General features: G+C 31.8%; 1 protein-coding gene across 5 annotated transcripts; it reads left to right on the top strand.

Moving 5' to 3' along the window:
- LOC128182961 (adhesion G protein-coupled receptor L3-like) lies at window positions 1-27,227 on the top strand. 5 transcript variants are annotated; one of them, XM_052851752.1, is made up of 35 exons: window positions 3-824; window positions 3,461-3,651; window positions 4,904-4,960; window positions 5,072-5,186; window positions 5,284-5,390; window positions 7,257-7,433; window positions 8,099-8,189; window positions 8,275-8,414; window positions 8,771-8,908; window positions 10,828-10,923; window positions 11,188-11,418; window positions 11,717-11,779; window positions 12,199-12,360; window positions 14,101-14,250; window positions 14,428-14,526; window positions 14,660-14,754; window positions 15,260-15,454; window positions 15,614-15,685; window positions 15,789-15,891; window positions 15,982-16,113; window positions 16,243-16,312; window positions 17,302-17,434; window positions 17,554-17,612; window positions 17,925-18,033; window positions 18,904-19,007; window positions 19,107-19,209; window positions 19,452-19,629; window positions 22,480-22,549; window positions 22,868-22,934; window positions 23,821-23,906; window positions 24,006-24,132; window positions 24,293-24,334; window positions 26,234-26,365; window positions 26,870-27,001; window positions 27,082-27,227. In XM_052851752.1, exons 3-35 carry the CDS (start codon window positions 4,921-4,923, stop codon window positions 27,109-27,111), a joined length of 3,648 nt encoding a protein of 1,215 aa, XP_052707712.1. In that variant the 5' UTR covers window positions 3-824; window positions 3,461-3,651; window positions 4,904-4,920; the 3' UTR covers window positions 27,112-27,227. The 5 variants fall into 5 exon arrangements, with proteins under 5 accessions (XP_052707705.1, XP_052707712.1, XP_052707731.1 ...); XM_052851745.1 differs by lacking the exon at window positions 3,461-3,651 and having other exon boundaries at window positions 1-824; XM_052851771.1 differs by lacking the exon at window positions 4,904-4,960 and having other exon boundaries at window positions 4-824.

Raw genomic sequence — 27,227 nt, 5'->3', positions numbered from 1 at the left:
ACAAGTTGCAGATATTAGAACTGATTGAAATTCGCAAGGCGAAGGTACATTTCCATATTTGAAACAAGGAAGATGAAGCAAACCAAAAACCCACCTTACATAAATCTATCAGTCAGGTACAGGAGATTAACGACAACGTTGCCAAAATCAAGGAACATAATAAACTGTCGAAACAGTTACAACAAATGTGACTGAAAACCGTGTACCCTTCTTGCAAGAGCTGCTATTCCATTGAAGTATGCAAACGCTAGGAAGGTCTTCAGTTCTCAATGTTTTAAAGTAATGGTAAAGTTTTGACGGAACTTTTTTCGGGATTAGTAACAAATCTTTCCTTGCTTACCATATATGATCACAAATGTAATGCTCTTCATTAAGAACTAATGTGAAGTACAATTGTGATACATATACGTTAAATATTAAAATACAAAAAGCTTCACATATATTGCCATTCATTGTATCCTTTTCATACATTGTGCATTTTGTCGAACATTGCATTATTTTGTGACCCACTTTTGTTAGCCAAAGTTGTTTAAATAGTTATTATTGAGAAAATGTACAATCGATTTCCTAAGACGTCGTGTGTTCCTCAGTTTAAGAAACCTTCTTTACATCACAAAATATCATTTGATTTCAGCATTATGAATCAACGTCGCAGAATCCGTTGATAATAAGAACACGATTACACCCACTCGTAATCGCTGTACACGTTACTAATTTGTTTACCACATGAATGGATGACCTAGATTTAAGGCGGAAGAAATCTTAAGAAAACGAAAGGATAAATACATATCCTTCTGTTTAAATCCGAATGTGGTTTGACTCAAGTAAGTCTGTTTGAAATATTCAAGGCTAATGTTGTAGTCATTTTTAGATATCAGATTATTTGTGATTGTTGTAATAATTTGAAGTCAGCGAAAATAATATATAAATGCACCGTTGGATTTTGCTACATGCATGCAAGTTTGTAGTGTAATAGGAATCGGATGCGGGCTACGGGGCAATATATGCGTCACGCCATGTAAGTAAGCGGCCTGTCCCCCTGTCCCCTTTATCTAAGGCCAGAAGTTTAATTTCTGCGGGGAGTAAAAGATCTGCGATCGTTTTATCGCGGGACCGGAAAAACGTACTGGATATCCTATATTTTGAATTGCGAACTGAACTGCGTTCCAAAAACTGATTGCCCTGGATGCTCACACAGTTTTATGTGAAATATAAAAAAAAAGGATAAGCTAGACCCGTCACTATTCCAAAGGATAAGTATTTCAGACGGATAGAAGTGTATTTAAAACATACCGTATTAAAGGAAATTTAAAAAAAACCCTCAACAAAACCCTCAAATCAATAAAAACTGATAGTACTTTAACAATCGTTCTTATATCCTTTTGTAAACATATTGACTTTGTGTACCTTTGATCAATTTTTTATTTCAGCTAATTATACGTAAAATATTTAAAACATTCATCACAAGCACTTCAATGGAACAATTTAGGTGATGCTTAAATGCAGCTTTCTTGATGAAAGAAGATGGGGGAATAAGATGGCGCAAATGCCCATTCGGTTTAGTAGTGAAATACACTTTTGAATTTATTTTCCCCCAATTAAATATATTCAAATACATTATAATACAACTTTGCAAAAGCAAAATTTCTAACTATAGTCAGTTTTTAATATACAACTGTATTTAACAAAAAACAAGAAAAAAAATATTGTCGGAAATTTTGGTGGTATCGAGCCCGTAACATAAAAACCCCTTGATATATAAGGTTAGCTTATGCCAGGTACTCTAACCACTGAGCCATTTCAGACACAACAAAGTGGGCTTTTTAAATATTATGTGTGACAAAGGCCACGAACTACCGGACTTGTATTATTTTTTCAAAACGTTCAATTGTTGGGATACAAAATGATAATTTTTGAGTATAGTGGGTCATCTCTCCACGTTTTTGTTGATTGAAATCGGTTTGTTCTCCAACAGACCTTAATTAGACTATGAGAAAAATATGGAGCACAGACCCACTCTATAAAAGAAAATGCCTTGAAGTTCTAAAAAATGACAGTATTTGCAGGTTTTGATCCGTATACGCCTGTTTGAGTCAACAAATTCCAAGTATTGAACATACCTTTAGGTTAAAAATCAATGATTCGTTAAATATATATTGTTTTAAATGATTTAAAAAAAAACCCATCAGATTTATTGATACTTTAATTTTTCAGTAGCCTGTCCAACCGCGTATGGGCATTTTACACGCCTTATCCACCCATCTTCAAATTTGGATTGGTGTTTTTTCAAAGTTTTTTTGGTCTCAAATCAACGATAGTGTATTTTGTTTTCATTGAATCGGTGAAGCTACAAGTGAAAAAAAAATGGATAAATGGTCCTTCATACCTTTTGGAAAAATTTGCATAGGCGCCTGAACATTTTTTTTTTAAGATATGGAATTTGAACATGTTTTGACTAAAATGTTCAAATTTTGAAAAAATGGTACTCTGAAAAGATAATTTCTCGCTATTTTTAAGAAAAGAATTCTCTGCTGTGTTTAGGCTAATAGAAGCTGTTATAATTCATTTTGCTACAGAAATACAAGTAGACACCAAAACACGGCGTTAAAAATAGTTTCACAATTGGTGGAAACTCTGATGTTGTGACGCACTGTCATAAGAAGTAAACGTCACCGGGGTCAAGGTCCCTTAAAACTTGTTATTTTAGACGGAATCATTCTTAAATTTCGTAAATTTAATTGGATTAGACCCCCGATCTTTGGAGCAAGGGTTTAATTGGTCCCATTGGGGTTTCATTTTAAAACATTTTAGCAGTGGATTAAGAGAAATCCACAGGTAAGCGAAGTAATCTATGGGCCTCCTTTTGAATGTGGGATGTTTTGGAAAGAACATATGAGGGTAATTACTATAAAGACACCATTTAAGGAGGCATTTTTGTGTAAAACACAATGAAATATAGATTTTAGCAATATTGGTAAGCACATAAATAGAGTTTTGTTTATTCTTGTCTATAAATCACAATCTCAACAGTTGTTATCAGTTACTGAAAAAAATTAATAATATGTACCCAATACTATTATTGAACTGTAAAGTGGTGCAAAAAAGTTGAGCCTGTACTTAAACAGTATTACATTTATCATCGAACATATAATTTTTTGTCATACATCCTCTTTAAACTTAAATCAGAAAAATTAGAGAACGTTAGGTAAACATGACTGATTTATTTCTAATATAATGATATATGTAGTGGATTCTTATAAAAACACCTAATGAATTATTCCTATGTAGAGGATTTCATATTTCTAGGTGTAACAAATTTGCAAGTATTCATCTCTTCCTTGTATGGAAAAAAGTTAAACACAAGCCTTTTCTCCTTCTTGATTTTTGAGGTTTTATAAGTACAATCTTTTTTCATTCTACAAGTGCACACACTCAGTAAGTTGATACTAATGTTTGTCAGAAATTTATGAAGAGGAAAACGTTGAAAATATATAAGTGGTAACAGGGCTGTGTCATCTCCATTATCTCACGGTTTCATGGCGCCCTAGTTGTACACCGAAACAAGCTAATCTTAGAGTTCTGTTTTGCCAAGAAAGAATCGAAGCAGGAAACAACTCGCATCTATAATCTTTTTCTGTCGACAGGAAGGAGGTAAGACATTTTAACGTAGCCAGAAATATATATTTAATGTTTCAGCTTTCGCATGTAACAATTTTGCCATAAGTTAACATTTGATATCCTGCGTTAGTGACAGAGAAATCTACTGATACATGTACATGAATATCTGCGAATCGTGTCCAAAACATCGGAAAAGTTAGAACTTACATTTATGTAAATTATTCGTTGGTCGTTTTACGTTCTGAACCAAATACGTAAGTAGCTCATTGAAAACTGTGGATTTGTTTCATGATATTATTTGAATCATATAAATCTGGCCTAAAATATCAGTTAAAATGATTTTTAAAAAGATTTTTAAATTTTGAATGTATAATCACAAAAGGGAATAGGCTAATTCTATATCAGACATATATTATTGGGATTTATAGAAATAATTGTTTTTATTAAGTTTAATCAAAATAAAAGTTGTGTATGATGGAACTCTCGCTGGTTTATTTTTTATCTTTATTAATATCATTCCATCCGAAAGTATTGCTTTGCTATATAGAGTTTGTCTAATTTTGTTTTACTTGTTTAACAAAGGGTTATAATGTTGTTTTAAAGTGTACAAATCGGAAATGATATAAATATAAGTAATAAGAAATCATTCTTTGAAAATTAAAAGGTGATAAATGCGGTCGGAGCGTGTTTAAATCTTCAGCCCTTCAGGCTTTAATGGATTTGACCACGTCCCAACCGAAGGTATCACCTCATAATACTCAAAGAATGATTCCTTATTCCTTGAATAAACTTGATCTCTTTTAACTACTATTTACAAACTAAAATTATGCCATCGTACATGTATACTGATCTTAAAGTGTTATTGTGTTTTATGTACTTACTTTCATTTAGTCTTTGTCTTAATTAGGCGTTCTGATAAAAAATATTGCCAAAATTCTCGATTAAATTAGACATAAATGTTGCCAGTACATGTATTTTAGAATAACACACACAATATTATAAAGTACATACGGACGTGATAAGTAGTAGACAAGTACACAGATTTAGGCCAGGGTTTAACCAGGATAGAAGTTTATTTTGATGAGTGCTGTAAATGAGGATGAGGAAGAACTAAACAAAAGCTCTCAAAATGAAATAAAATAATGAAAAAAATAAGACAAATGCAAGGGATACATGGGATGAAGATTTGAAGTTTTAAAACGCGTACATAATTTAGACAATCTTACAAGTCAATTCATTATTTCCTATTGATTTGCAATATGTTCTTAACTTCATATTTTTATAGGTCAATCAACTTCGAAAATGAATACAACGCTGACAATACTACTCCTTGCTGTATTAGGTATAATCTAGATCTGGTTAAAAAAATCTGTACAAAAATCAATTAGTTCTAAGAGGCATTATTATATTTTTTATCATGGTAAAAAAAATATGTACTTGAAATCCTATTCAGTGTCCCCCGCTTATGTGCAACATTGTGAAAGACGTCAGAGAATACATCTTGATTCGTATCAAAGTACAAAGGTAGTTTTCCCGCAACAATTTCCAGTACAGAAAGGATACGCTGGGTGAGTACACAATTATTATAATAATACAATGATAAAGCTTTTACTTAAAAAACGCAACACTAGATTGTCATTGAAACAACCTTTTTTTCTAAAACAGAAATCTAACCTGCGTGTGGGAAATACTCACAGAGAGCAAATTTAGAATAATGGTATATCCTCGGACTTGGACCTGCGGTGATATGACTGTTCTGAACCTCTTCTATGGTAAAATGCTTAACACTAATACATGCATATACAAAAAAAGGTTAAATGGTGTTGTGTTCCTGGCAATGGTGACACTGGATTAAATTAAAATTTAAAAAAGTGTGTTAAAACCTCATAATGCATATCTATATGGACCATCAAATTAACATATATTCAAATTTTTGTACATATCTGCAAATAGATGTATTTATCTTCAATTAATTATACCTTTCGTCAAATGAATTGAAGATAGGTTTAAATAAACGTAGGTATAAATAAATTACACCTATCATTAATGGGTTTACAAATATAAATCTTCAATTCATTTAAAGATAGATTCAATTGAATTATACAGCCCTATTAATCATTTGAAGATAGGTATAATTAATTTAAAGATGGACATAATTGATATCAAGATACGTACAATTAGAACATATAACTCTGTGCTGGATAATTATGCCAGTGCCAATTTTTTTTTTTTACATTTTTGGACGCGCTTAAGCTACAGTTTCGTAAAAATCCATATATACCAAATGATAGACCATTCTCTAGAGAGTTTATAACCACTTTTGTTTTTAGTGTATTTCACCTGACAGGTGAGATATTAAAAAATAAAATCCCAGAGGAAAACAATAATTCACATAGGAAATATAACTGTCCTACAGGAAATATTGAAAATCTTGTAGGATTTTCTAAAAATCCCATTGGAATTAAATTTCTTAAAGGAGAAAAGTATTTCCTGCAGGAACTGCATCAGACAGGTAGTTTTCCTATAAGAAAATAAGATTTTTTATCGGAGTTTTAAAATCTTATGTGAGTTTTGTTCAAATCCTATCTGAATTGAAGTTCTTATTGGAAGTTCTTTTATTCTGGTAGGAAATTCCAAATACCTCAAAGGAAAATTGTTTTTCCTAAGGAAAATATATTTTCCTATAGGAATTTATTTTTCAAAGGTGATTATCTCACCTGACAGGTGAGATACATAAATAACAAAGGTGGTTATAAACCCCTTAGGCAATGGCCTATCATATGACATTTGAATTTTTCGATACATGCAGCTTAGACGGGTGCACAATTGCCACCTTGGCACTGGCATGATTATCCGGCACAGTGTTATATCCTTGAAGGATTTGAAGATAGGAACACTTCAATTATACTTAGGTTCAATATGTGTTGTGTTATTAAAATTAATGAATGCTGCCTTAAATTTGAATATTTAATATTATAATTTGATAATCTATATATTATTATCAATGTAATTCAATGATTTTTTTCCAGAAAATACTCGAAAAACTTGACAAAATTATATGTCAAAGTATTTTACCATCCGTATCCCGATATAATTTTTAAAACATTGGTTTATTTTTATAAATTGGTTTTTGTTTAGTACGACCCTACGTGTATCTCTTGCTTTTATAAGTGCAGCTAAAGTTTGTGGAATGACAAGGGAAATGGCTGGCTTATTTTCAGAAGATTATCGTTATAATATAAAAAACATTTTTAGTGTGTAATTCACAGATGCCGTTATTAGCAAAATTTTATGGAAGAAAAACAAAGTTAAGAGCATTGATTTTTATAAAATATAAAAAGAAATATGATCAAATAAAATAAACAATAAAAAAAATTGACGATAAAAAACAAATTGCACATACCAAATATGTTTTTCTTAGAATATAATACAAGTTTTAACCATACTTCTCATTGATAAAAATTCAGCAAAATACCCATCTAATCCGTATAAAAATGTAACACTTTATACCTCACGTTATAAAATTTGTAAATTACCACTACATTTCTTCTTTACATTACAACTTTAAAACAACGAGTGTCTTTAGTTTGTTGTCGGCATGCATATACAATGGTCCCTCACTTTTATTGTAATTACAGGTCTTTCGGAAATGGCAGAAATTGATGATTGTGTCATATGCCCTTCTGAAAAAGGTTTTTGTCCAAATATTATACAGACGAGATCATCAGACGCTGTTTTGGAACTAATCACGTATTCTAATGACGCAAAAGGGGGTTTTGATTTCCGATTTATGGCAATAAATGCAACTGCACTAGGTAATTCATTGTTAATTATAAAGATGATTTAATCAAAAGATGTCCTCATTCTTATGTAAAAAATATTCATGTTAATGATACGCATGAACAATTTACATTTAGAATTTGTAATTAAAATGAACTGGTTTATAAGAAAAATAGACATGAGATAAATGTTTTCAAGTAAAGTTTAAGCGTTAAATATAATTCGTATCTATATTATAAATGATATCAAAATTGAAGATGGATGTAATGTAGGCTGCTATTATCCCCCTTGACCGTAATTCCTTCAAATTTCGTCCCCATTCCAACAATCATATAATTACTTTTGAACATTGCAAATTCGGTATATGTATACTTGAAATCCTCCAGACACAAGGTTATTGAAACTTGTTTTTAACAGTTTCATTTTTCATATTTGTATATAAAAGAAATTATATTGCACTATAAATTTCATGCGAGAAATTGATTCTTATTACAAGTTTGTCAGTGCTCACAATAAATAAGTTTCAGCTTCTATGTTGTTAATGTTATCTTTAATAAATAGATATGAATCGATATTTGGACATATTTTTATTACATTGCCGCTTGGACAGAAAATCAAATATTATTCGAGATATACAATGTATATATGTATATATCTAGAGAGATGAAATTATAACCTGTTAAGGAAACCTTTATCTTAGTTGATGGCTGCTCAAGTGTCGGTATGATAATGCAAGCTGATAGGACGCCAAACTATATCGCATCGCCTAATTTTCCTGAAGCCTATCCGAGGTAAATTGATGTTGATGGTTCTCAACTTAAGACATTTAAGCAGGTTTCTTTATCCAAAATAACATTAATTACTTTTTTTCTTTAGTGAAAAGAATTGCCTGTGGTTGATAGAGCCTGTTATCCAGGACGACAATACTCGTTTAGTATTTCAGTTCCAATCCCAGAGTCTGGAGAAAGGTGTTATGACAAAATGCACTGATTATGTGACCATAGAGGGACTTGGAGGTATCTTTATACAATTGTTTCAATATGTGACTACAAAGTGAATGTATGGTGCTGTGTTCTCTCCTTTATAATGAGGTCAGACTAAGTTACTAGAGTGAACAAATAGAATGGTGTACTCAAGTTAATTCGTTGGATATTTTGGGTTTGACAGATTTGTTTGTCCTCTCTTGATATCCCTCAGAGGCTAGAAATGATGAGCGATTTCTAATTTAATGTGATTTCATTAGCACGCTATATAAAGAGTGTAATTCAATCTTTTGAGTACCAGGGTCCATCATTCCATTCGAAGCGTATTATGTAATACATACCAAGTAAATAGTTGCAATACTTCTCAAACTGTATTTTCTTTAATAAAGAGTTCTGTGAGACTGACAGAGATAAAATTTTTCAACCTTCCGAAAAGATGTATACGGAAAACACAGAAACAAAAGTGACCTTTGTCAGTGATTTTGGATTCAGTGAGAGCGGATTTGTACTGTCCTTTTATATTGAAGGTTTGCATTTACATATATTTATATTTAAAATTGTATTTATATTCATGAATAAATGTATTAAGCTACATATCACTTTAAAAAAAAATTAATGATCAAATATTGATATTTGTCTTGCTTTTATTTTTATGCTTAATTGTACCCTAAAAGTGTTTCTATTGTAATATGATCATCTATGATCAATTAAGTATTTCTATTAATATTTGATTGTGTATTTCATCAGACATGCAATTGTAGTTAAAATGCCTCGTATCAAGTTCAGTTATTTATTGTTAACCTGTCAAAGACCTGTTATAGGCGTGATTTATCAAAATACCAATGTTTACATGTTCTGAATTATCGTTCGTGTTTTGACACTACCCCCGTACTTTGTTTACATTTTTACGAGATCGAATTATCTGCTTTGACCCGTAATTAGATCGAGTAAATACATGATAACTGTTTTAAACATGTTTATATTTACCAGATTAATCACCCTGTTCAGTTTCATGCCATTTTAATGCTCTTTCCGCGAGATAATCGTCATTTTACCGCTCACAAACTTCTCTGTACGGAACATGCTGTTTGACGGACCGCTTCACTCATCGACATGCAAACGTTATTCTGACACTTATTTTTGTGTTATCAACATTGTTGTATGCCTTATTATATCATGTATTATTGTATTTAGATGCTGATCACTATTGTTCCGTATTTTTACCTCAGTATGATCGGTGATTGCTTTTATCTGTCACCTCGATTGATGAACTATGTCTTCGTAGCGAACTTCCGTATTCAAGTGTATCGCTACGCGCACTACTTCAGAAGGCGATTAATTTCAAAATTCCTTTAGTGTAAAATATCGCAAGGATGTGTATTAAAGCTATATGCGTATTTTGACTTAGAAATATGTGTCCGTGTAAATAAATTAATCCGGACAAGGCTTTGTATAGGAATAAAATGTTTATTTATTATTTAAATATGCTTGTTCGGAAATTAGGAAACTTGTCCGGAATGTCCAAAATCCGTACAGATATTTGATTGGTTGTTAGTGTCCGGACAGAAAAGGACAAGTACTCATTGGTTGGAGAAGTTTATAAATATAGGCTAGTTCCAGCAGCAGTATCACTTGATCACTCGATCACATCCCGTTCAGTTGAGCACTCCTCTGAGAACTCCATATAAGGTAGATAACCAAGATGAACCTGGTCGTAGACGATGCTAATTTTTATAAGGACTTCGTCGCCCGGACAGAATCCGTACAGTATAACAACCATGTAGACCAGTCTTTCCAGAGTTTATAGTTCCAGTTATTAGTTATGGTCTATAAAAGGAACTGCTATATTTATTTGAACTGTTTCAATTTTAGAATTACGAGTTGTCCGGATTGTTCGGAATCCGCATTATTGTTGTTCGGATTTTCTTAGTTCATTAGTTCAAATAGGTTATTCATTTTTATAACGAGTTGTCCGGGAGTCCGGATAAGGCTGACACTAGGTTATTTACAGTTTACTGGAAATTATGAGGACTTAATTAGCATACCTAGTACAGTTGGGGAGGGGGTGTGATTTTACCAGATAGAATTAGACTGCCTGTGTCGAGTTTAGCTGTCCGGATCGGCGCAAGTTTAAGCATTTAATATTTATTATTCAGTACAATTCTTATACGCTGTTTATTGTTGATATTGAGCTTGAGAACGACAAATCCTGCAGATACGAGAACTAGTAACATTTTCTTTATTTTTATGACGAGTAGTTTTTAAAACGGTGATAGCCCCGGGTTTCAGGTTGTATTGTTTGAAATGGTCAGCATCTTAGTCTGTGTTGTGATATTGATATTATGCCATCCTGAATAAATTGTTGTGTGTTAGAAAAACGGTGTTTTTCTTTTGTGGCAAGGACCGCTCGACTTGTTACACTATGTTATTATTCACATTTTTTCAGACATAGCTAAACCATGCCTTTGTCAACACGGAGGAACATGTAAGAATGAGACCTGCCTTTGTTCTATGGGATATAAAGGCGAATATTGCGAAAAGGGTTTGTTCTATACAAATGTTATACATTTTGATAATAAAAATAAGTTTCATATTTTATTTTTGTTATAACATTTTGCAATTTAAACAACGGTTTAAAATCCTCTTCATGAATGAAATAGTAAACACATGCAGCCTTTTGATTTTTTCTTAAACTTAAATCAAAGTATACTGAATAAATAAGGACACGTAAAAAGAACAATTAAAACCAGAAATTAGTAACTGACACACATATCTTGCTAAACGAGTTCAATTCTTTGTTTTGAAGAATCAATCGAAATTTTATTCATGAACGTCAGCAATCAGATAATACGTGAAGAAAATCCTGTTTGGTTCACTGCTGAAACAACCGACGCCTACAGGTATGAAATTCAGTGGTTTCGGAATGGTATAATGGTTACGGATGCTGCAACGAGATATAAAATGACGTCATCTGCAACTACAAACGGCACAACAATTAATACCCTCAACATATCTAGAGCTTACAATCGTGATGAAGGTAATGTTATAAAAGTATTCTATGATGTCAATGATTTCTTTAAAGTTTGAGTCCTGCATTTGTACAGAAAATTGTGAATGGAACAAGCTTATATTGGCAATGACAAAAACACTACATGGACTTCCTATTCATTTCTTACTTCATTGCTTTCATAGAAGAGCCATTTACTTATTCGACAACGCCCTTAGCCACTCTACGGGGTTTAGGAAAACATACTATACTTAAATGAAGGTTTAAGCGTTTAATATACGAGTACAATAAAATTTATCAAATTTATATTCTTTTTCTTTTTCCAAAGGAAACTGGACGATTAGAGCATCAAACGGGGTGACAAGTATTGAAAGACAATTGACTATTAAAAGTAAGTATATGTAAAAAAGATTGAAACATCTTAAACATACGTCAAATTGCGATGGAAAATGATAAAATATACTTTGGACAATCATATTGCGAATTTTGATCCATCGTTTTGCATTTCTTTACTCTACATTGATTTACAAATGTCGTTTTCATTTTCAATCCATCTTTTACTAGTAATTACTTTTTCATTCGTTACATGTAAATTTAAAATCATACTTTAACGATAATCTGAAATTGTTTGAAATTATTAAACACAAAGGGTCTAAATTCCAGTCATCTATAACAAATTCATTAATCAAAATATACATACCATTTACATTCAATCAAAACTCTTATAGGAACGTTTTTTATATTCAACAAGTAATTAAACTATTATTTAAACGTCATTACTTTTGATAATGAGAAACATTTTTTATTTAGTACTTCCAAGACTACAGCTTGCAATGTTACCTCAATATGACTTTTCAATACGAAGTGGAGATATTTTGAATCTTAAATGCAGCGTTGTAAATCCTATATCATTGTCCGGTTTGTCTCATGGAAGTTTAGTCTGGTTGAAAGACAATCAAAACAATTTGAAAGGTATTTCGAAAATATATTTCATATTTATGGTTGAATATCTAGAAGAGGAAACACTGGCATAGCCAACCTCTGTGTAGATAATATTTTAATTTTTTATGCATAATATATTATTACAATGTATAACTAATATCTATAATCTGCTTATTATTTAATGTCATTATCTTTAAAATAGAAAAAAAACCCACCTAAATAACTATAGTTTCAAAAGCGATCATTTTACCCATCGGAATTTCATAAATTAGATTGATAACTATTCAGATAGGATTTCATTTTTTGTTATTATACAATAGATTTCAGTTTGCTTTATTTCATAATGATTTTTACCAATTGGCCATTTTGTAAATCCATGCAATGTGTATTTAAAAATTAAATCATAAATAGTTTGACAAGAAATATCTTCTCGAGGGTTTTGCAATAGCGACCGATTTCTTTCTTGTCGTCCCCCATCCGTTTTAAACAAAGACGTAATCTTACTAACCCATTGACTACTATTTTAATTAACTTGGTTCCATCAATGATCTATGCCATTATAATTGGTTCCTTACATTTTCGAGATGACAATCTTGCAAATTCTGTTACATTGTAACATAAAAAAGTCCAGCCCTCCCAAATAAATAAATAAATAAATAAATAAATAGATATGAAATAAAATAAATTCTGCACAATACTTGTTTTAATGCTTTAAAAAATCGTTATTCGCTAATATTTTGTATGTATTATAGAATTGATTCTTGATGTTTTTTAAGTATACAGTCTCATATCTGCAACGGTGTGTGCATACAAATTGGGTAACGTGCGTTATGAAAATTTGTATGCACACATCGCTGCAGTTATGAGACTGTATACTTAAAAAAATCATGATTTAATGCTTATATTTACATTTTTTTTTAACTTCTGGCTTTGTCTGCAAATGTGATTTATACCTTGAAATTCCTATCTTATTCAAAGGGTAAGTTCATAATAATGGAAAAGCCGCAGTAACAGCCCTAAGTGTGAACTTTGATTTTCGCTTGTGACGTTTCAGTTTACAGCATTCAACGTTTGTGACGTCATAATAAAACTCTTCATTTTAACCTTTGAGTACAGTGTTTTAACTGCCGTAGCTTTCAACACACTTAACAAGCAAAAATAATGTAAAATGTTGATATATGGATACAATCTACGACATACTAATCAGTGGAATAAAACAATTATCAAACAGTCTTAGTTTTTAAAGAAATTAAAAACTACGAAATAACGAAATGATACAAACATATTTAAATTTGAACTGATCCCGATACATTTGCATTTTTTTAAAACAAAAATGGAATTCTATAACACTTTTGTCAAGATTCTCGGTTGCTAAGATTTAAAATTGTTTTAAATTATATGATCTGGGTATCTCGACAGAAAATGTCACAGTTTTGGGAGAAATTAATTTTGTAATTCTTTTGATCGGAGTCATTTATGTCTTTCCTTAAATATGATGCCGTGCATTCAAAAAAAAAATGATAGATAAAGAATAAGATTAAGTTCCCTTATACCCATCCTGCATTTCATATATTCCGTGTTCTCAAATAAATGATTTACTAGAAGTAGGAATATTTATATGATTGTTTTTTTATAATTACGAATCACGCCCAGAATTGATTCTGATTGATAACACTTTTACTTGATTTGTATCAGACAATGTCCAGTGTTGTTTCGCATGCATATGGGTCCTCTTGTAACTCTAAACCGTTTTATAAAATACTGCTGTAGCTGCTGGATATCAAATTAGCAATACCAACACAACCTCGACTTTAGAAAGTTCCTCTACGATACCTGGTAATTCTGGAATTTATACCTGTTACTATTCAAGCTACCCTGATCCAGTAAGAGTTTTCATTCGTGTCAACGTCACTGAAAAAGGTAAGCATTTTAAATGAATAATTAAAAAGCTATCATAAATACAAATAAAGTAAACAGATCATATCTAAAAGAAAATCTCAATTATGAAGCCAAAATCAGCAATAAAATTTTTTTGTCATTAGTATTATCAACACCACAGCAGTTGTAGATAATTACAAACATAAACGTTATTTGTAGAACAAAAAATGTGTCCTAACGGTACTGCAGAAGGCATTTCATGGAGTTCAACGATTGCAGGCACAATAAGCAAAACCTCTTGCTCTAAAGATCAGATAGGTATCGTATCCCAAAATCCATCTGCATGCCATTTATTACTGTTTCTTCATCAGTAAGCTTATGTATGTGCTTTTCGTAGATGTTAACGTCATATATTAAGCTTATAACTTTTTTTCGCAATATTATTGTTAAGGAACTGCAACAAGATTATGTGATTCTGAAGGCAAGTGGAGAAATCCCAACCTTGTGAACTGTACTGATAAAGTTTTTCATGAAGCATCATTGAAGGTATTTTAATATGTAGATAAACACACAACGTATTTAAAAAGAATTAAAATTGTACGGAATGATCTTAAATCATGTTTAGTTTATCGTAATGGAAAGGAATTGCAAGAGCATAATCAAAATGGTGATGGAGTTGATCGTGTTGATCCTAAATGTATAGAGAAAATGCAATATTTAACCACCTTTTTCTCCTCTCCACGTCTACTAAGTTTGCTATATTCACGTTATCCTGATGTTAAGTTTGATTATCCGTGAATTAGAGAAAGACATAGATATATTTGTGAAAAAGCTCTTGAGTCTGAAAAATAAAAGTTAACATAATGTGCACGTTATGTAAGTGAATAACTACAGAAAACTTTTCGTATCAATGCTTAATATAATTTAACGTTTTGCAAATAAAAACATTTAAAGGGTAAAAGAAAAAATGTGTTCTGATATGTCTATTCATCAACCGCTATCTCAAACATATATTAGTATTCATGTTTGATGGAAAAAATACACTTATTAGTTAACTGCTCTACGAGAAGATGGTGTGAACAACACAGAGGAAGTAGAAAAGGCAGTCACCAATACCCTACAGACAATGAAAAACCTTACATCTACGACAGCAGAAATGAGTGCAGGAGACATCCAGTCTTCTATGGACATTATAGAGGCAGTTGTCGACGTCACATCACTTTCAGGGGCAACAGTAGAGAAACAGGTATGGTCGTGTAATAAGGATACAATGTGTAAATAGAAATTAAAATACATAACATGCGAGTGAAACTTCACTCGAAATTATGAAACCATGATTTCTTTTTTTATCTATCTATCTATCTCTCCAGATATTCATCAACGTTAAATACAGTGTCTGTTATAGGTATTTTTCGAAGTGGTGGATAACGTCCTATCAAAGAATAATTCAGAATCCTGGAGTGCAGTAAACACAGAGGTGCCATTCTTGAATCATAGTATCATGAACCGATTTTATTTTCATTTGTGAATCACGATGCTTAAAATGATTATGAACTATCCATTTTTAAAATTCCTTTTAGACAACGAAAGATGCAAGTGCAATTATGAAGAACATGGACAAGCTAAGTGAACAAATTTTAAAAAAGAACGATACGAAATTCAATTTCAGCGGCGCAAACTTTGGTACATATACTTTTGTTTCCTTTTTCAAGTTGTTGTTGTTGACTAGCGTAAAAATACTATAAATGTTACATTGACTATTTTACCTTGCAGAGTTGAGTATAGACCAAGTCAATGTTGAAGAAGAGGGAATAAAGTTTCCGACCAAGAATGATAACTCTGATATTACTGAGAATCCTGCAACATTTCTTGAACTCCCTAAACAGACTAGCAAGACAACTACAGGTAGGAAGGATGTTATCTGTTTGAATTCAACAAGAACATGGAAACATTTTAACATTTTACTTCAGTTTGTAATTTTTTTGAATTAAAATTTGCTCCTTAATTTTGACATGTAATTGTGTTTTTCTTTAGAAATGAACTATGTAGCAGTCATCTATAAAACAATATCAGACATTCTTCCAACAGATACCAACTCAAAGAGGTAAAATTGACATGATATATAAATCCATGGTACATGTATGTTTACGTTTTTCCTAATAATATTTCAACATTTTATGATCCCCAAGCAAATGGGTGTTTTGCTCCACTCCGGTGTGGGCTTGCAAGGATGTAAGTTTATATTTATCATAGTATGTCCAAAATTATTTATGCGGCACATTTAGGCGATATTGATTTTTTTAAAAAAAATTACACATTCCTGTGGAAGAAGTGCAATTCAAATGGATAAAAAAAAATTCTAGGGTCTCTATTTACACATGAGACTCCTGTCGTATAGAAAATTGGTATTCGATGTGCATGTACTTTTTAGATGCATTTTTATTGGGTAAAAAAATTACAGAAAGTAGTTCATCACAATAAAGTCCAAAATATCGGTCGGTTTTGCATTGATGCCGATTTAATTTTAAAACGTTTTGTATTTTGTACTATGTGATTACAAATCGTTATTTGGCCAGTTCGTTTCGCCAAAGATTTAATGTAGACATAAAATGTTTTAAATTGAAAAAGGTTCCCATAATACTGTAAGCAATGTTTTACATTGTTATATTAGTAAAGCTTTTTATTTTGTACACATGTACATACTAGTATTTCTTTAAACTTGAATAGGGATTTAACCTTGTTAAAGCCCACCCGTGTTCCTATATATAATATACAATTGTAAGCAATAGACATGTTTCTTGACGTCAAATTCCTGTACCTACACATATGTCTCACAATCTAAGTGTGTATGCATCATTTTACGAACGACATCTTTGATGCATAATGACATTCGAGTTAGAGAAAATTGTTCTCCTTTTAATGTCATAGTCAAAATTGTTTTCGAAAAAATTGCAAATTTCTATGATCCAAAAAAAATGAATTCATTAAAATGCTGACAAGGTTCAATTTTTCATTTAGGATTTTGTGGGGCGTTTAATGTTTAACCGTGTTTTACTGTATTAAGTTTGATTTTACTTTATTTTAAATTTCAAGAGAAAACCTCAATACCCGGACGGAAGTAAAAAAGACTGTTAAGGAATATGTAAACTCAGACATCTTGTCCTTGACAACCCAGAGGGACCTCGGGGAATTAAATCCTCCGCTCAACCTTACATTCTATCACAAGGTAAATTCTTTTAAAAAGACATCTCTAAAATAATTTTATTTATAGTGTAAATGAGGAAATACTTTGAGTTGCTAAAATTTAAATGTTTGATAAATAAGAATCAATTTTCATACTTTCAGAATCAAAATCAAAGTAATGAGCTTAAACCAGTTTGCGTTTCATGGAATTTTACCACAAAGTGAGTTGTAATTCATTTAAAAGCACAGTTGAAAGCAATTTCTTTGAACATTTTTTAAAATTAGATTTTATTTTGAATTAAAGCGAAAGGTAACTAGAAATGAAGCATATTTGGTGCTTAGAATTTATATAGTTGTCCAAAAAGGTTGTCGAAAACAATGTAAAGTTATTTGCAGTGATTTTATGGGTATGAAATTACGGTAACTTTGCTTGTTCACCAATCATGTCTTCTTCAGTTGTGAGGCTGACTTCATTAGTATATGTTATGTAAATGTTTATCGCAATATATTAAATTACAATGAAACTCATTTAGGAGGTGGTCAGAGAAGGGCTGTCAGAAGTTTTCTACTAGCGGAAAAAGCACAAGTTGTCTATGTAATCACCTTACGAACTTTGCCATCTTAATGAGACCATATATACCAGTAAGAAGCTTTTAAATGCTTGAAATAAAAACTGGTAAATGCCAGAATTTGATGTTTAATGTTGCAATTGTTTCCACATGTTGTATAATCTGAGAAATTATTTTGAAAATTTATAAAGGATTTTAATTTGCGGGTAACTCAATGAAGCCACAATTTTATTTTACACAGGAACAAACTCGTACGAACAATATCATGATATCACTATATATGCGAAGGTATCATTTTGCAATCGATTATAGAAAATAAGTTTAAGGTTAATAAACTCTGCGACCGACCCTCTGAAGGTTTTCTAACATGTATTACTGTGGTTTCATATATATTTATTGAATACCAATATTCGTGGATTTCGTTGTTAAGTTTATCCATGAAATTAAATGTTCATTGAAGTGCAATCTCTACTCATAATTTGTATTGATGAGGTCATTGGTCACGAATTTACGTATCCTTGAAACTGTTATTTTTACTTTATCCACGAAAATTGATACTCTTGAATAGTAATGAAACCACAGTAAACAAATACGCTATATATTTAAGGAAACATTCACAGGGGGAAAACTTCGAGATAACAATATGTGCGCTCGGCTTAGTGAACTTTAGTTTGCGTATTATATATCATCAATTGAATGAATTGACTACATTGCATACACATGCTGTACGGACTCACGCCAGTCATCAAAATAGTTACAATTATACTTATAAATATGATTTTTTAATGCATTCTCCTTCTGATGTTTCATCACAGCAATCAAATGCCTTTAATATAATTCGACCGTGAATGTTTTTAAGGACACATGTAATTCAATAAACAACAGGACTATGATTGAAATCATTAGTACATGTCTATTTTTAATTTATACTTTACTTTTCTAGGAGACAGAGGATGAATCGTCATTGAAAACGCTGTCATTTGTTGGTGTCGTGATCTCCATTGCTTTTATTGTATTGACATTTACGATTTTCACAGTAACTTGGAAGTAAGTGAAATATTTTAAACAAGGTAAATGCGAATCATCTTAACATTATTTTCACCAATATCAATCAAGTTTTCTTAAACATAATTTGATATACTTTAGACAAATGAAGAATGATCAAAATACAATGCTGTTGAACCTCTGTGTGTCCTTGGTTTTGTCGTACATTGTATTCATCACGGCTGTGGAGAAAACTGACAATGAGGTACACTCTTCATATTATAACGTCGGGTTCCATTATTCAAAGTTTTAAGTAACAAATGAATATAACATTTACAAACAGCACATTGGCAAATTAAAAATCTACATAAAATTTCACTAGGAGCTAATTCATGACTAGAATAATATTTTTAAACCTTTAAAAATCAAGAATTTATTTATCATCACAAAAAATAGTGATACTGAAAATGAACGCTGATATTTGATTACTGCAAATTTTGTCCTTAGATATTATGCAGCGCTGTCACGGCCATCATTCACTATCTTTTCCTGGTCACCTTCTTCAGTATGCTAGGAATGGGAGTCTATTACTTCATGAGTATTACAGTCACGTACTACGCCATGTACGTTGCAAATAACTTCAAGTCTAGATCCAGAGTCCACTGGTTTCTCTTGGGAGCCTGGGGTAAGCTATTGTACAATGCAATTTGGGGTTTGGTGAATGTTCCTTCTGGTATATTCCAGGGTTTTTTTTAGCTCACCTGAGCTGAAAGCTCAAGTGAGCTATTCTGATCACATTGTGTCTGTCGTCCGTCTGTCCGTCTGTCTGTCTGTCCGTCTGTCTGTCTGTCCGTAAACTTTTCACATTTTCAACATCTTCTCAAGAACTACTAGGCCAATTTCAACCAAACTTGGCACAAATCATCCTTAGACAAAGGGGATTTAAAGTTGTGAAAATTAAGGGCCACACCCGTTTAAAAGGGGAGATAATTAGAAAAATAATGAAAAATTTCGAGAAATTTTCAAAAATCTTCTTCTCAAGAACCAGAAAGCCAGGAAAGCTGAAACTTGTGAGGAAGCATCTTCAGGTAGTGTAGATTCAAAGTTGTGAAATTCATGACCCCCGGGGGTAGGGTGGGGCCACAATGGGGGGTCGAAGTTTTACATAGGAATATATAGAGTAAATCTTTAAAAATCTTCTTCTCAGAAACTAAACAGCCAGGAAAGCTGAAACTTGTGTGGAAGCATCCTCAGGTAGTGTAGATTTAAAGTTGTGAAATTCATGACCCCCGGGGGTAGGGTGGGGCCACAATGGGGGGTCGAAGTTTTACATAGGAATATATAGAGTAAATCTTTAAAAATCTTCTTCTCAGAAACTAATCAGCCAGGAAAGCTGAAACTTGTGTGGAAGCATCCTCAGGTAGTGTTGATTAAAAGTTGTGAAATTCATGACCCCCAGGGTAGGGTGGGGCCACAATGGGGGGTCGAAATTTTACATAGGAATATATAGAGTAAATCTTTAAAAATCTTCTTCTCAGAAACTAAACAGCCAGGAAAGCTGAAACTTGTGTGAAAGCATCCTCAGGTAGTGTAGATTCAAAGTTGTGAAAATCATGACCCCCGGGGGTAGGGTGGGGCCACAATGGGGGGTCGAAGTTTTACATAGGAATATATAGAGTAAATCTTTAAAAATCTTCTTCTCAGAAACTAATCAGCCAGGAAAGCTGAAACTTGTGTGGAAGCATCCTCAGGTAGTGTAGATTCAAAGTTGTAAAAATCATGATCCCTGGGGGTAGGGTGAGGCCACATTGGGGGGGGGGTGTTAACATTTTACATAGAAATATATAGGGTTAATCTTTAAAAATCTTCTTCTCAGAAACTAATCAGCCAGGAAAGCTGAAACTTGTGTGGAAGCATTCTCAGGTAGTGTAGATTCAAAGTTGTAAAAATCATGATCCCTGGGGGTAGGGTGAGGCCACATTGGGGAGGGGGGGGTGTTAACATTTTACATAGAAATATATAGCGTTAATCTTTAAAAATCTTTTTCTCAGAAACTAATCAGCCAGGAAAGCTGAAACTTGTGTGGAAGTATCCTCAGGTAGTGTAGATTCAAAGTTGTGAAAATCATGATCCCTGGGGGTAGGGTGACATGGGGGGGGGGTGTTAAAGTTTTACATAGGAATATATAGAGTAAATCTTTAAAAATCTTCTTCTCAGAAACTAATCAGCATGATTCTTTATAATTGTTAAAACTTTGGCTCCAGGACAATTCTTCGGCCTCACAAGAAGGTTCAGAGTTTGATGTAGCTAAATATCCCATATATAAGCAATTGTAAAGGATTTTTTTGAGAACTGCAATACTCAACATGTGATGTGACTATAAAATTGAAACAGGCAGCTATTTTTTCATTAGAATCTTTTTGTATTACTGTATTGAGTTGTTGCCCTTGATTTATTGATTCTTGATTATTTTAATTAATGCATCCACTGTTAACCAATTATTGTGATGATTATTTTTATACAATAATAAATATTCAATGTATATAAGTTGTTCTGCATCAGAAGTTTTGGGTTAGGCCGGATTAGTTTGTTTATTTTTGATTTCCAATTTTTAGATACTATGAATTATTTTCGGCCGGCACATATATAGGGACAGTGTCTATTGCATTATGATGAGCGACTGTTTGGGGTTAAACTTGAACAGGTATGGGTAGATTGAGTGTGTGAACATCCGTGTTTTCTAACCTTCGATACAAAGTGTGTGGTCATTCCTGCTCTATATCGCATTAATACAAGTGTATAGTCATACCTGCTTGTATTGGTGGTGGTTGAGGCGGAGCACTAGTGTATGGTCATCCCTGCAGGTGTTCAGGCCTTTCTAGCGCAAATGTGCGGCACTCCCTGCTTGCGTTAGGTTGAGCTGTTGGCGGAAACGTTGGTACCTGTTGAGTTGCGTAGGTGTGCGGTCATCCCTGCCTGCGTAACGTTGAGTTCCTATATATGTGCAGGAGCGGTGATTAAAGTCTGCTCTTGTAAATATTGGCAGCAATCAGGGCTATCCGAGTTCCAAGGGGGAAAATGGATTTTATTTATACAGGATCTACGTGTATTATTGTACATTGTCCAGATTGCTTGTATTATGACTCCATTAAGCTGACTTTATCATACCTATTGTTCCTCAGGTGAGCGATGTGGCCCATGGGCCTCTTGTTTAAACTTTCATATTACGTTATGAAATCAACCTAGTTAATGAATTTTTTGAAAAAAAGTATCAGAACCCCACCATTGTGAAGTGTAGTTAAATGAAACATGTTTTCTCATATTGCAGGTAAGAAATTAAAATAACTCATTTAGGAATTACTTATTCAACATGTATAGCAATTGATGAAAACTACAATTTCAAATCTAATTTGTATCGTTATTGTAGAAATTTATACAACGTAAATACAAGTCAGTCTAGAATTTAAAAAATCAGTCTCACTTTTTATGTGAAATATGTGTAGTTTGATAAAGAAAATGTAATGACAATTTACAGGTATTCCATTGGTTATTTCTGTATCCACATTGGCTGGTTTCTGGAAGAAAGGATACCACCTTAAACATTAGTAAGTGTTTGAATTATAAGTAATCAGGTAAAAATGGCACAATTCTTAAAATATGAATCGACGTCGCTTTCAGAAACGATAACTATAGAAAACTTGTAAATAAAGTGAAAAATCGCACATTTTAAAAGATGGGTCGTAAAATAAAAAAAAGTTCTAGAAAGTTTGAAATAAAAGAGGACGAATTGCGAGTGTGAAGAGAATAGCGATACAGATAATTTAAATGTGTCTTTTTTGAATATCATTATATTTCTAAAAGATATTGTAATGAACTACTGGGTGTATTACTATTGATATCAGAGACAACTTTATTTTATTTAGCTGTTGGTTATCTGTAGAGAGTGGCTCATTGTTTCTCTTCATTGTTCCTGTTTGCTGCACAATAGTTGTAAGTATTACTGTAAATTTATCATATTTAGCGGGTACGATATTTAGCGGAAAATGATTTTTAACAAGTTAGCGACGATTCGAATCAACGTGTATCTGAATATACATATCCCTATACCTATATGAAAGGTATTTAGCGATGTACTTGATTTAGAAGAGATGGCTTTCCGCCAAAAATTCTAAAAAGAGTACACAGCCAAATGTAATATATTTATGCATGTAGTAGAATACAAGGTAATGGAAATCAAGGTAATATTTTGTTCGTAAAAATATCCACCTTCAAAATTTGTTCATGTGATATACGAGTTAGCCTTTTCTGAGTAAATATTAACGTTTTTGGAGAAATTAAAGTGAAAGTTTGTTTTTAAACCCCTACATGTTATGATAAAACGTATTTGATATGAATAACATTTTACGTAATTGTGTTTGATAATATACCCATAGTTTATACTACAGATTGTTTTGTTGTTATGAAAGGGTAAAACAAAAGATGAAACATATTGAATTTGATATATCGTCAATAACATTATAAACGTTTACATGCTTTGTAGGAAATATCAAAATGAAAGTATTTAATACTGTACTCATTAAAGGCTGTGGGTAGTAACATAATTAATTTCTATAAAGTAAAATTTAAAATTACCACTATTTGAAAACAATGATAATGATTATTAACATATGCAAATGTGTGCAATATTGCTCAAATAAATATGTGTTTTAAATATCATTGGTTATACATGTAACAAAAGATTTTACGAACTAATTGTTTTAGAAAGTAAAAGGATTTCATTGATAGAAAGCGACATTGAAACATTAAAATAAGAATAGATTTACATTTTTTAAAATATTTATTAGCATTGAAAATTGTTTTGGTTCTTTTGTTTCAGTTGAACCTTGTTGTGATTATTTCCTTAATACGAGTTTTGTTAGCTTCAAGTGTAATGATGAAATCATCACTGAAGAAAAAAGCCGCGTATGTATATAATAATTAAGCATAGAACTTTATTATGAATTAAAAAAAAAGTTTATTGAATTAAAATTCATTGTATTAAACTGAATTTATTTTGTACAGATCCGGCTTGAGATCACTTGGAACATTACTGCCTGTCCTAGGAGTCACGTGGTTATTTGGAATTCTAGCCGTTAACAAAAATGCAGACTTTTTTCAATATTTATTTATAATTGCTAATTCGTTACAAGTAAGTGTTTTCTGTTATTTATATATGATTAAGAATATATAATTTGATAAATATTTTAAAGAAACTATTAAGTATGCATTTTACTTTAATTTTCACATAGAAACATTTAAAAATAATAACTTGTACGCATTTCTTTCAAAGGTATATTTCTATATTCCAGGGCTTTTTTATTTTTGTGTCACACGTTGTGTTAAACAAAAAGGTAAGAATAAGATCGATATGCATGTTTATTTAATACATTTAGTGTATACTACCCCCTCCTAAACCTTTGCGATATTAACGGGTGATCCTTTATCAAATAATTATGGGAAGAACTATTTTTGACACAGGCCTTCGCCTCAATGCTCTAGGGACCTAGTTTTCAATGATATTTTTGTATAAAATTCAAAACCGATATTTCTTTATGCATTACAAAAATGGTTTCAGAATGATTTACACAAATATGAAAGAAAACACACAGGAATGTAGTTAATTAAACGTTAGCTGTCAAGAAGTAACTACTCTGTCAACGCGACGAAAAGAAAACGCTTTGGTTGTGTTTTTATTTAAACTCTTTTCAAAAAAGCCTCTAAAGACCTATCTCACCATCAGTAACTATTTTTATTCAATATCTAAAATCCAAAGAAGAAGTATTTGTTTTAATAAACAATAACAACTGTTCGAGTCAATTAAAACTAACGAGTATTCGCAACTTTCTGCATGTCAGCAGAATTGACAACTCGAGTCTTTATTATTACGTTTTAAGGGATTTTTTTTCTTAGAAAAACTAATTTAGAGATAAACAAATTATTTCAAAATCTGTTTCAGTAATGCTTTAAATTGAAACAGCTAGATTTATCTCCGAAATTACGAACTAAATTGTATTGCACAAGATCACAATATTCAGATTACACAATGTTGCATCATCAATTTGGTTAAAACACTGCCATTTTAGAGGCTCTCCCAGTTAATTATATAATATTAATATATCAATTATATATAAAATCATAGCTTTATGGAAATAAAATCATTTGTGATAAATTAAACATTTATACTTGTGTGATTTTTTTATTTGGTTTATCCAACGAGTTTGAATGCTGTATAATTGCTTTAAAAACTTCTATGACGTCACCCATTGTATTTAGTCAACTTTCATTTTCACTATTCAATCAGCAGTTGTTGGATATATAAATATCCAACTGATGATCAATCAATTGGATATTCAAATATCCAACAGTGCATAAAACAAAGAAAAATGACAAAATGTTGAAACACGTATTTCCAACATAAATCCAAATTTTAAAAACAGAATCTTGTCATCCGTACATGTATATCCGATAAGCCACGAATAAAATTTCTGCAGAAATATCTCTCTTTCTTAATTTTGATAACACTTACATAAACACTTTTAGACTTCCTCTTTAAACCTTGAACCATATCACTCCTTTTCATTAGTTTTAACAATATAGGGGATATTGTCGCACTATGACTTCATAAGACTCCTATCAAATTTTTTAGATAGTCATCGTCTGTTAATTGACTAAGTCTAAAATATCATTCAAAATGTCTTTCCCGGAACTGTGGACCTCTATATACATTGTGCAAGTGTGTACTTTGCGTTAAAAAATTCACCTTCTAAATCTATTTCTGCTCAGTACAGCGATATGGTTTTCTATAACATGCAAACCTGTTCACTAGTCCATGAATAAAAAGGTGTGTTTGGTTAGGCTATTGTGTATGGTACTGCTGCATCACAGTTTGATATATGAATGGGTCAATGCTTCTTAGGGGCTCAATGGGGGAATATTTTTAAGTAAGATAAACAATTCGATAGTGTTGAATATTTTAGAGAAAACACCCCCTTCTCGGGCCTTCGGCCCTCGGAGGGAATGTTTTCTCTGAACTATTCAACACCATCTCGTTATTTATCCATTACATATTCGCGAGGGTTGTCTAGCAAATATACACACCATTTCAACTTGTTGGATAAAGCAGATATAAAAATCACACAATATAGATACTAGTATCGTCTATATATCATGACAAACAAAATTCTTCAAAATTGCAATGCAATAATTTTTTCCATTGTGTCAATATGACTTTTTTTTCTTTCTTTTATTAGTTGATGTTGAGTTTGAGAACTCAGTATCCATCCCTTGGAGCACTGACATCGTTTGCAGAAACAAGCAGAAAAGACACTACTGTGTCCCGTTCTCAATCCACTGCGTCTGACACTCTTATGAAACAATACAAGGTAATCAAAATCATATATCATACCGTTTGCTCTTTTTAAGAAATTGCTTAAATAGATCGGGCATGATTAACAATTTTCTTATTTCAAAAAACATTTTTCAAGGAAAATACTGCACCTTAAAAAATGCACCATAAATGATAAAATGCACCATTAATGAAAAACAACTCTTCGAACTGCGTTGTTTTAATCTAGATCTAAAACAACAAAATCCACCGAAAAAAGTTTGGTCATCAAATAAATCACCGCAGACTAATAAGATTCAAAGCATTTTTTCTGTCCGAAAACTTTAACTGAGTTAAAAAGTTCCAGGTTTCCTACATTTTAAACTAAACTAAACTAAAAAAAGTTACTATTCTAAAACAAATACATAAAGATTTTCCTACATTTTAAACTAAGCTATAGAAAAAAGTTACTATACTTAAACAAAATGCATAAAGAATCTCTTTTTCTTATCATTCAAAGAAATTTTAAAGACTTGATGATTTTATTTGATTTGTTTTGCAGAAAAAAGGTTTTTTCTCAAAGTGTCGTAGATTGAACAAGAGAAAACAAGAGGGTGCCAACAAACTTAAGACTTTTGACTCGTTCTCTACAGAGAGGACTACCGACAATTCACGTTCAGTTCTGGAGGAAAAGGTACAACTCTAAATAAAATACTGCATTGAACTTAGCCTATGTCAAACTGGGAAGTTTAACTAATACCTTTTTCCTTTCAGATGCCCTTACGATCGGACTCTAACATTTAAAGGCAAAAAAGGAAGAATCGGTGTAAAACTCAAAGCTTTAAATAACTATTGTGATGAAAATCGTAATGTCAAAAACTTGAATATTATTGATATGCGTGACAACCACAGATATTTAT

Source organism: Crassostrea angulata, chromosome 1 (genome assembly GCF_025612915.1).
Source record: "Crassostrea angulata isolate pt1a10 chromosome 1, ASM2561291v2, whole genome shotgun sequence".
Classification (NCBI taxonomy): domain Eukaryota; kingdom Metazoa; phylum Mollusca; class Bivalvia; order Ostreida; family Ostreidae; genus Magallana; species Magallana angulata.
The sequence above is the reverse complement of the archived record's forward strand: the minus strand, read 5'-3'. Positions and strand labels throughout refer to the sequence as shown.